This window comes from Labrus bergylta, chromosome 4 (assembly GCF_963930695.1).
Source record: "Labrus bergylta chromosome 4, fLabBer1.1, whole genome shotgun sequence".
In the NCBI taxonomy this organism is placed as follows: domain Eukaryota; kingdom Metazoa; phylum Chordata; class Actinopteri; order Labriformes; family Labridae; genus Labrus; species Labrus bergylta.
The window spans coordinates 7,352,911-7,364,716 of NC_089198.1; the positions used below are offsets into that span (position 1 = coordinate 7,352,911).

General features: G+C 41.7%; 2 protein-coding genes across 2 annotated transcripts in view; one reads left to right on the forward strand and one right to left on the reverse strand.

Moving 5' to 3' along the window:
- Positions 1 to 696: 696 nt before the first annotated feature.
- Positions 697 to 2,525, reverse strand: LOC136179002 (tripartite motif-containing protein 16-like). The gene has a single exon (XM_065953593.1). The coding sequence runs from the start codon at positions 2,486 to 2,488 to the stop codon at positions 812 to 814; it is 1,677 nt and encodes a 558-aa protein (XP_065809665.1). The 5' UTR covers positions 2,489 to 2,525; the 3' UTR covers positions 697 to 811.
- An 8,460-nt stretch (positions 2,526 to 10,985) lies between these two features.
- The window catches only part of LOC136178866 (tripartite motif-containing protein 16-like), a 2,218-nt gene continuing 1,397 nt past the window's right edge, over positions 10,986 to 11,806 (forward strand). Inside the window, exon 1 of the mRNA XM_065953294.1 lies at positions 10,986 to 11,806. This exon is cut by the window's right edge and continues 1,397 nt beyond it. Coding sequence (XP_065809366.1) covers positions 10,986 to 11,806 — 821 coding nt within the window.

An 11,806-nucleotide genomic window follows, 5' to 3' on the forward strand; every position in this document is an offset into this window, starting at 1 on the left:
AAAGGTTAAAAGAATGCTTATACTCAGGTCCATGTCTGCTGTGGTGCAAAGAAAACTAGTGGGCTCTAAGTGACAGGTCAGAGGAAGGTCACACGTCCACATATGATATTGAAATCTATGAAATCCAGAAATCTGGCTTTACTGGTTTCGTCAAAGTACCGTAGTATGCAAGTGCAGTGAAGAAAAGTATAATCAGCTTTCTGTAGAAACATGGAAAAAAACACAGATGTTAACACATTGTCCCCTAATGACTTCTGTCTGCTTCAGCTAAACAAATGAACTATAGTTTTATATGCAAATTTATTCAAAACTTTACATCATTACAAATAGCAGATGGTTAGTGATACAGCACAGATAAGAGAACAAAAGTCATCACTAGCACTGACAACCTTCATGAATTAAAGGTCACATATTCTCCTCCTCTTCAACATGTTTAAATAAGTCTCAGAGCTCCTCTAAACATGTCTGTGAAGTTTCTTGTTCTAAATCCACTCCGATCCTGTATTTGATCATGTCTATAAACCCCTCTATTTCAGCCCTGCTCAGAACAGGCTGTGTGTGTACGTGCGAGGGTGAAAGGTTAACAGAATGCCTGAGATCCATGTCTGCTGTGGTGCAAGGAAAACGAGAGGGACTGGTCAGAGGAATGTCCTACGTCCACATATGATATTGAAATCAAGAAATTTGGCTTTACTGGTTTCGTCAAAGTACCGTAGTATGCGAGTGCAGTGAAGAAAAGTATAATCAGCTTTCTGTAGAAACATGGAAAAAAAACACAGATGTTAACACATTGTCCCCTAATGACTTCTGTCTACTTCAGCTTACACAACTCAGCAGAGTCTTCAAAATGTTGAATCCAGAGTCCAGCATGTAGAGGCTGAGTGAATGTGGTCTGGACTCTGTGGAGGAGAGTCATGGTTTCAGAGATGCTGTAGAAGGACAGAATACCTGCTCTGTGATCCAGGTACACTCCTACTCTGGAGGACCGAGGACCTGAGACAGGAGTCCTGACATTGTTGTACCAAAAGTCATAACTGTTGTTGTAACAATCTAACGCCCAAGACTTGTCATTACGTCCAAACCAACATTCATCTGAGCCCCCTGCTCTGCTGATATTCTTGTATGTGACTGCTACAAAAACTCTTCCTCTCAACTCCACTTCCCAATAACAACGTCCAGTCAGACTCTCTTTACTCAGGACCTGACACCTACCAGTGAATCTGTCTGGGTGACTAGAATAAGACTGTTCTTTTCTCATTGCTGTTACTTTTCTGTTCTCATCAGATAATAACAGCTGTGTGCGTGCTGTGTTTGGATCCAGTGTGATGTCACATGAATATTTTAAGAACTCAGTTCTGGTCTTGGGCTCTGGTTTTGGTTCTGACAGTAAAACATCCACTTCACTCACTGTCTGTGAGATGTTTGTCCATTTCTCTCTCAGGACATCCTGAAGTTTATCTCTGACTTCTGACACAGCTGCTGTCACGTCCTCAAAGTACCTCAGAGGACGGATCTTGATGCTGGATGAGTGTGTAGATTCACTGAGTGGTGACAGTGAGGGGTAGTCGTGTAGAAACTGGTTGTGATCTTCTGTGTGTGAGAGCTTCTCCAGTTCAGCGTCTTTCCTCTTCAGCTCAGTGATCTCCTGCTCCAGCTTCTCCTGAAGCTCTCTGACTCGACTCACTTCAGTTTGCTGCTGGGATCTGACCTGCTGCTTCACATCAGAGCGTCTTTTCTCCATGAGACGGATCAGCTCAGTGAAGATCTTCTCACTGTTCCCCACTGTTTTATCAGCAGAGCCATTGATAGCCTCCACCTCCTGTTGAAGCAGCTTCACATCTTTCTCTCTGTCCTGGATTCTCTGCTGGATGTTTTGTCGACTCACCTCGAGCTCTCTCTGCTTCTCGCTCCTTTCTGCTGCAGCTGAGACTGTGTCATGACCTTTGTGTTCATCCATTAAACAGAGATAACAGATAGACTGCTGATCAGTACGACAAAATACTTTCATTTCCTCATTATGACAAGAGCAGACGTTGTCCTGGAGCTTCTTGGAGGGCTCCACTAGCTTGTGTTTCTTGAAGACAGGTAGTTCATAATGAGGCTGAAGATGTTTCTCACAGTAAGAGGCCAGACACTGCAGACAGGACTTACAGGCTTTCAGTTTCCTCCCGGTGCAGACATCACAGGCCACATCATCAGGTCCAGCATAGCAGTGATCAGCAGGAGCAGCTTGGAGTCCAGTCTTCTTCAGCTTCTCCACTAAATCTGCTAACATGGTGTTTTTCCTCAAGACAGGCCTTGGTGTGAAGTCCTGCCTACACTGAGGGCAGATGTAGATTGTCTTCTCATCCTCTTTATCCCAGTGGCTTTTAATACAGCTCATACAGTAACTGTGTCCACAGGGAATAGCAACCGGATCCTTCAGGAGATCCAGACAGATGGAACAAGAGAAGGCCTCCTGGTCTAGTTGAACTTCTTTCTGCGCCATTTCTCCTCTCAGTAATGACGACTGTCTGAGTTTCACTTCTTAGAAATCAAACTAGTTTAACCTCTCATCTAAACAGCATGTGTTTGTTCATTGTCTGCTCTTACACCGTCCCACCTGTTGGTTACACTCATCCTCAAACTGTAGATCTAAAAGGGAGAGAACAAGGAAATAAATGTCAGAGTGAAGCTGGCTGTGTGTGATAGGAGGAAGAAGAGGGAGGGGTTAACAAGCTCTGACTCATGTTTCATTACTCTGACAGGGCAGATTCTCAACATGAATACATAACCTCTCTCTGTTGCATGGAAGCAAACTCTATAAGCAAGCATGTAAAAAACTCTAGTCACACATTTCTTAACATGTAAAAAGAAGTGAATAAAACACAGAGAATAAGTGAACATGTTCTACAACTACTGTCAGAACGGAGCTACCTGTGAACACCAGCATTACAAGCTGTGAAAATCTGAGACACCACAGGGAGGGGTCAGAGTTCCACTGAACTTCACCACCATTGGAAGAGGTGTTTTCACATACTGGTGGTTCACATACTGGATTAAATACACTGACCTGACCTTTATTCCTTGTTTCTGTCTATCAGATGGTCAAACTGATGATCAAGCAGATCATTGATATTGTCTTTAAACATACTTCAAATCAAATTAAAGTCATAATCCTGTTTCAAATACAAACCTACTGATTCCTACTTTTGCCTTAACTTGAAAAGCCTCCCCTTAAAACAGTCGGTTTGATTCCAAGTAATAGAAGAATTTGGATATGTAGTAGAAGTAGTACACCGACAAAAAATACCTCAGTGTCCTTTTGTCGCTGCTCATTTGCTGATCCACGCTGCACGGGGCTGTGGAGCTCACTTGTTGGTTACACCTATCTTGAACTCGTATATTAGTGAAGCAGAGGGAACAAGGAAATGTGTGCACAGAGTGGAGTTGAGCAATAGGGAGGGGTTACCATGCTGCCCTCACGCATGTGATGAATTCTCTTAAAGGGACAGTGTGAGTTTGTCAGTCTGAGTTGTATCGTGCAGTTAAGATGAAAACAAAACGATGAACAACCACATGATGTTTTTAAATAACTTACAGCTCACAATAGTTGAAGCAAACATTGAAAAGCTTCATGTTTGGTTTCCTCTGAAATGTACAGTTTCATAGAGCTGTTTTGTATAACTGAAAAAAGTTTTCTTGTGCTTTAAAGGAGAAGACAACACAGAGAGAATGAAGACAGAAAATACTACCTGAAATGAGGCTGTGTACAAACATACAACAGCATACAGATTCATAAAAGACGTAATGCTGCAATAGAGAGGTTAGACTTTGGAGAATTCATACAAAACTATAATAAAATAGTACGCAGAAGTTTAAATTTGTGATTCATCTACGTATGTTTTACCAAGTGTTGTAGTCAAGACCACACTAACTTTGACCAAGATATACCTGAAACCAGAGTGCTCAGAGACCGAGACGAGACCAAGATCAAGACCAAGACCATGAATATCAATAAAACAATCATCATCTTCTGTGCAGGGGGCATGTCACTCACTTAAACTGTAACTGTAGCACTGATTTTGAGTACTACAACTCTACAGTTTACCCACCTTCACTTATTTATCAGGCACAAGTAAGTAGGCTCAGGACTGGTGAAATCAAACTTTGTAGTTATGTTTCAACAGTGAATAAAATATACAAAGCATTCATTATCAGGTATGTTACCATCAAATTATTAAAGTTTCCTGTGTTTCATATCTACTTTGTCAATGTGAGCCTGCATCGTTCTGCTGCAGGAGATTATTAAATGTAACAAAGAAAGGATTCTGCTGGCTAACACCTGCTCTCATCTCATTTCTTCACAGCACTTTACAGTTTCCTGTCCCTTCTAGGCTCACAGTGTACACGTGTGTGTGTCCATGTACCTGGCGTTGCTGGGGTGGTAATGCGTGGCGTGGAACTGCTTGAGCTGTTCCCAGGTAAGGTCAGGGATGGCTAGAGGCTCTCCTCCTGACACCACAGAGTACGTGTGGTCTGGATACAGCTTGTTCTGGAGGTGCTGGGCGTACACGCGCTCGTTGTCAGACTAAAAAAAAACACACAATCAAACGTTAAACAGTCACTGACACACTCTTATTTCAAAACCATTTATCTGACGTCACCTGTTCATCTCATATCTGGAACTTGTTTCTTGTTTCACTGCTGTTGCATTAGGCCCCATGTCCGCCTAGCATTTTATAGATTTTGTTAGCTTTTTCTGAGTGTCTTTGTTCTATTGTTCCCAATGAGGAGAGAGCGTTTGCAGCAGCAGCAAAGCGCAGCGTCCAGCGCCTTTCTTCCGAGCGCTCTGCCTAATTTGTGCGGCCGCTCCGAGCACTTCAAACTAAAAATCTTTTTATGAGGCCGCTGTTGACGTCACCGGCGCTTTTCTTTCAACCAGCCAATCATAAAGTACATCAGTTGGGTCCTTGCTCTGTGTCTGATCAGAGCCGTGAGAACGGGGATGTCATTATTATTGAGCTCATCATCCAGGAAAAATTTGGAGGTCAAGCATCCTCCGTTTGATGCTCAAAGTGACAGATAAAAATCAAACAGAGAAAAGCAACGGAACAGTGTCGGTCATACAGGAGCTGTTGTCAACAGACTGTTGTCATAGAGACAGGACTGACGTGCAGCGCTTTTATTCTCAGCGCACAGCCAGCTATTTTCTGCCTGAAAAAAGAAAACGCTAGGTGGACACAGCAGGGCCTGAGTTGTTTTGTTTTTTTGCCAACTACTAAACCGTGAGCAGGCATAATTTTAACTTTGTTCCATGATGTCATAACATATTTAAGGTGAGTATAAATATAAAAGCAAGAAAAAAAACACTTGGAGTTACCACGAACCACTTCACTCTCAAACTTAATCCATGAGGTGCTTTTAGGTAACATGAAATATAAGATATCTGAAGCTCCTTAAAAGAACACTGAAACTTCACTATATTGTATCTGCATATAAAACTATGATTCAGAAAGTGTAGACTTACAAAAGCCCCTTTCATTTCATTGAACACCACTCCTTTAAAGACCAGAGGGGAGTTGGGATCTGTTGGGTTTTCATTCTCCAGCCTCCAGCCCTCCTGCCTGCAAAATCAACACAAACAGAAATGAACTAGTGAAGAGCAGATTTCATCAGCGACTGTTTCAAACAAGTGATATCAGAAAGGTCTTGGACTCTTTTAGGCTGGCTACACACTCGGCAATATTCAGATCTTAACCTATTTAAAAAACGTGGGAGACCAAAGACATGAGGACAGCTAAATGATTCTAAACATTATAATCCTCCGACTGCACACACTAGACGATTTGACCCGACTGTGAGACCACACACCTGCAGTTTGTAGAAACGAGTTCACAGTGGTGATCCCACAGACACGAGAGCTCACGAGAACTCGTGTGATCAAACGTGACTTCAGAAGAAAAACAAATATGGAAGACAGTCGAGACATTAAAAAGCCACTCATGTTGTTACTCAAGCTGCTCTTCTTTTTCTATATTCCTCTTGGCTCAGGGCACAGTTATGTTTGTGTTCACTGGCATGTTTGTGAGCTGTAAAAGTGATGCTCTCTTCGCTCTCTTTTTGGCTACTGCAGGTATTCAGTCGGAGGCAGCCCGATCTGGAATGGTAAATAACAAACATGTTTTTGTATTTAGGATTCCAGATCGGGGAGGCTCTGACTCGATCAGGAGCTGTAAAATAATCGTATTGACACCACACACTTGAGGATTATTTGGACAAATAAAAGGCCCAAAATCAGGCCTAAACTCCCCTAGTGTGAAGCCAGCCTCAGGACAAACAGTCCAACTGACAGAGTTAACAGCTGACTATAAAGACAAAATCTTCACTGAATATTTAAAAGTTGACTTTTGCTACAATGCTATCAAGTCAAATAAATACAAACATGAAACAAATATGAGAAGCAGCAGTCACCACTCACCAGAAATCCTGCTCTCGTAAACACGGGAAGAAAGCTGCATCCAGATAGACCGAGAGAAGATTCTGGAAGTCTTTTCCATTTTGGGTTGAGAACGGATACATGGTGTAGTCACTGGCTGTTTACGAAGGGAGGCAACAACAAAAAAACATGTCAGACATAAAGCTCATCAGCAAGCCAAGAATTAAGAAACAATCATCTGAAAGTCATTTTCTCTTCTAAAACTGACCGGTAAAACTATTAAAAGATAAGCTAGCTAATTAGCTTTTTATTTAACTGTAGGAGGATTATGTGTATGAAACATAAACTGTAAATATTAATGGATGAAGCCTGAGTGATGTCACCCATCTGTTACAGCAGGGGCTCCTGAGGCTCATCAGCAGCAGCCACCATGCTGGAAATCCTGTCTCAGTCTAACTTTCTAGACTGAGAGCTGGAGCTGAGGCGGGTTTTAAGCCTCGTACACATCGCGCCCACCTGTCAATCATGTCAGCTACTTGGCTAAATATGGTTAACACGTATCGTTCCTCAAATCGGATTTGTTGTAGAAAAATACACTCTCCGTACAGTGTGTGCCCATGTGGACAACAACTAATCCAGGCTGTAAACATATTTATTCATGCTGTAAAAACAGTTTTTTATTTGCATGTGTTGTGTGAATGTGAATTCCGGTGTTCCTGGAGCCAGCCTCTAGTGGACACTCGATGAACTGCAGGATTTTGCACTTCCACATTGGCTTCATTTTTCAACAGTACACTGGTTGCCGCATGGTCAAATCAAATACTTTGTTGGAATGGGAATTATGTTTACTGCTAGTACCTGGTGAGGGATTGGTCTGATAACATTTAACTGTTAGTGTGAGGTTTTTTAAAACTATTTTTGATTGTTGTACTACTACTACTACTACTACTACTACTACTACTACTACTACTACTACTACATATCCAAATTCTTTCATTACTTGGAATCAAACCGACTGTTGCAAGGCAAGACTTTGTAAATTAAAGCAGCAGTAGGAATCAGTAGGTTTGTATTTGAAACAGGATTATGACTTCAATCTGAGGCGAAGTATGTCTAAAGACAACATCAATGATCTGCTTCAATCATCGGTTTGACCATCTGATAGTCAAAAACAAGGAATAAAGGTCAGGTCAATGTATTTAATCCAGTATGTGAACCACCAGTATGTGAAAACACCTCTTCCAATGGTGGTGAAGTTCAGTGGAACTCTGACGCCTCTCTGTCCAGCCTCTACATGCTGGACAGGGGTTTAACTGGACTCCTGGAGACTCTGCTGAGTTCTGTAAGTCATTAGGGGACAATGTGTTAACATCTATGTTTTTTTTCCATGTTTCTACAGAAAGCTGATTATACTTTTCTTCACTGCACTCGCATACTACGGTACTTTGACGAAACCAGTAAAGCCAAATTTCTTGATTTCAATATCATATGTGGACGTAGGACATTCCTCTGACCAGTCCCTCTCGTTTTCCTTGCACCACAGCAGACATGGATCTCAGGCATTCTGTTAACCTTTCACCCTCGCACGTACACACACAGCCTGTTCTGAGCAGGGCTGAAATAGAGGGGTTTATAGGCATGATCAAATACAGGATCAGAGTGGATTTAGAACAAGACACTTCACAGACATGTTTTGTGGAGCTCTGAGACTTATTTAAACAGGTTGAAGAGGAGGAGAATATGTGACCTTTAAGTCATGAAGGCTGTCAGTGCTAGTGATGACTTTTGTTCTCTTATCTATGCTGTATCGCTAACCATCTACCCAATTGATAGAAATATGTACAATGAGGTATCTTAAAACATGAATTATCATAATCTAAAAACATCATAACACAATACTAATTAGAAAGCACAGAGGCTGAAGGCCACAGGAAATATTATCAGACAAAAAAAAGTGTTGAAGAATAAGTTTTTATGCTCCTGATATGTGGAAGACACTGCATCTGAAAATCAAAGTAACAAAGTCTATGAATAATAAAATTTAAAACAATGTAAGACCTATCTTTTTAAACAGACTTTCAGTGGAGAGTAAAATGATAGAAGATGTCTTGTTTTAAAGACTTTTACTGATTGGATCGAAACAATTGATCGTTTATTGGTGGGATGTTAGTCTTCTAAAAGGTCGGACTTATAGCTGCACATTAGAAATGTATCTCATTCATAAAAGTATCCACTGTTTCAGCCAATACCATTCTCCTTATTTGACTGTTTAGGTGTCGCTAAACTTACTTAAAAAAAGAACGGCCTTTTTGCAGTTTCCACTAACGAGCCTCAGCCAGACTGAAAAAATAACCTGATAATGACTGCAGAGACTTGAGATATTTGAATGCACTGTTGCATCATTACTACAAAGTTTGATTAAACCAGTCTTCACTAACTATTATTGGTTCGAAATTCAAACATCTGGGTACTACAGGTACACTCGGTCTCGCCCAGCCTTGGTCTTGGTCTTGACTCGGTCTGGATCCCTAAATGTCTTGGTCTTATCTCGAAGCACTCCTGTCTCAGGTACTTCTTGGTCTCGGTTAGTGAGGTCCTAACTTATTACTATTTCATATAAACCATTTTTTCAAAGATCACATTTATAAAGGTGTATCGACACATTTCCTTAAGGTGGTGAAGTTCATTGGCACTCTGACGCCTCCCTGTGGTTTCTCAGATTTTGACAGCCCTGTATTGCAGGTGCTCACTTCAAGCTGCCTTCCCACATTAATGTAACCACTGACATGAGAAGGGACACTTAACCAGCCTCAGCCAGAATATGAACATACCTGATAATGAATTCTTTGTATATTTTATTCACTGTTGAAACATAACTACAAAGTTTGATTTCACCAGTCCTGAGCCTACTTACTTGTGCCTGATAAAGAAGTGAAGGTGGGTAAACTGTAATGTTGTAGTACTTAAAATCAGTCTGGGTCTTTTAAAGGTCTCGCTCTCTTCTCGTAATCAAAATCATTTTTACTCGGCCTCATCTCGGTCTCGGATTTTAAAGATGATGATTGTTTTATTTATATTTATGGTCTTGGTCTTGTCTCGGTCTCTTCCTGCCTTGGCCTTGGTCTTGTCTCGGTCTCTGAGCACTCTGATTTCAGGTATGTCTTGGTCTCAGTTTGTGTGGTCTTGACTACAACACTTGGTAAAACATACACAGATGAAACACAAATTTAAACGTCTGCGTACTATTTTATTGTACTTTTGTATGAATTCTCCAAAGTCTAACCTCTCCATTGCAGCATTACGTCTTTTATGAATCTGTATGTTGTTGTTTGTTTGTACACTGTCTGTGTTGTCTTCTCCTTTAAAGCACAAGAAATCTTTTTTCAGTTATACAAAACAGCTCTCTGAAACTGTAGATTTCAGAGGAAACCAAACATGAAGCTTTTCAATGTTTGCTTCAACTATTGTGAGCTGTAAGTTATTAAAAAACATCATGTGGTTGTTCAATGTTGTCTTTTAATCTTCACTGTATGATAAAACTCAGACTGACAAACTCACACTGTCCCTTTAAGAGAATTCATCACATGAGTGAGGGCAGCATGGTAACCCCTCCCGATTGCTCAACTCCACTCTGTGCACACATTTCCTGGTTCCCTCTCGTTCACTAATATACGAGTGCAAGATAGGTGTAACCAACAAGTGAGCTCCACAGCCCCGTGCAGCCTGGATCAGCAAATGAGCAGCGACAAAAAGACACTGAGGTATTTTTTGTCAGTGTACTACTTCTACTACATATCCAAATTCTTCCATTACTTGTAATCAAACCGACTGTTTTAAGGGGAGGCTTTTTAAGTTAAGGCAAAAGTAGGAATCAGTAGGTTTGTATCTGAAACAGGATTATGACTTCAATCTGAGGTGAAGTATGTTTAAAGACAATATCAATGATCTGCTTCAATCATCAGTTTGACCATCTGATAGACAGAAACAAGGAATAAAGGTCAGGTCAATGTATTTAATCCAGCATGTGAACCACCAGTATGTGAAAATACCTCTTCCAATGGTGGTGAAGTTCAGTGTTAACTCTGACCCCTCCCTGTGGTGTCTCAGATTTTGACAGCTTGTAATGCTGGTGCTCACAGGTAGCTCCGTTCTGACAGTAGTTGTAGAACATGTTCAGTTATTCTCTGTGTTTTATTAAATTCTTTTTACATGTTAAGAAATGTGTGACTAGAGTTTTTTACATGCTTGCTTATAGAGTTTTCTTCCATGCAACAGAGAGTGGTTATGTGTTCATGTTGAGAATCTGCCCTGTCAGAGTAATGAAACGTGACTCAGAGCTTGTTAACCCCTCCCTCTTCTTCCTGCTCTCAGACTCAGCCAGCTCCACTCTGACGTTTATTTTCTTGTTCCCTCCCCTTTAGATCTACAGTTTGAGGATGGGTGTAACCAACATGTGGGACGGTGCAAGAGCAGACACTGAACAAACACATGCTGTGTAGATCAGAGGTGAAACTAGTTTGATTTCTAAGAAGTGAAACTCAGACAGTCGTCATTACAGAGAGGAGAAATGGCGCAGAAAGGAGTTCAACTAGACCGGGAGGCCTTCTCTTGTTCCATCTGTCTGGATCTCCTGAAGGATCCGGTGACTGTTCCCTGTGGACACAGTTACTGTATGAACTGTATTAAAAGCCACTGGGATAAAGAGGATGAAAAGACAATCTACAGCTGCCCTCAGTGTAGGCAGACTTTCACACCGAGGCCTGTCCTGGTGAAAAGCACCATGTTGGCAGTTTTAGTGGAGGAGCTGAAGAAGACTGGACTCCAAGCTGCTCCTGCTGATCACTGCTATGCTGGACCTGATGATGTGGCCTGTGATGTCTGCACCGGGAGGAAACTGAAAGCCTGTAAGTCCTGTCTGCAGTGTTTGGCCTCTTACTGTGAGAAACATCTTCAGCCTCACTATGAACTACCTGTCTTTAAGAAACACAAGCTAGTGGAGCCCTCCAAGAAGCTCCAGGAGAACGTCTGCTCTCGTCATGATGAGGTGATGAAGATGTTCTGTCGTACTGATCAGCAGTCTATCTGTTATCTCTGCTCTGTGGATGAACACAAAGGTCATGACACAGTCTCAGCTGCAGCAGAAAGGAGCGAGAGGCAGAGAGAGCTTGAGGTGAGTCGACAAAACATCCAGCAGAGAATCCAGGACAGAGAGAAAGATGTGAAGCTGCTCCAACAGGAGGTGGAGGCTATCAATGGCTCAGCTGATAAAACAGTGGGGAACAGTGAGAAGATCTTCACTGAGCTGATCCGTCTCATGGAGAAAAGACGCTCTGATATGAAGCAGCAGGTCAGATCCCAGCAGCAAACTGAAGTGAGTCGAGTCAGAGA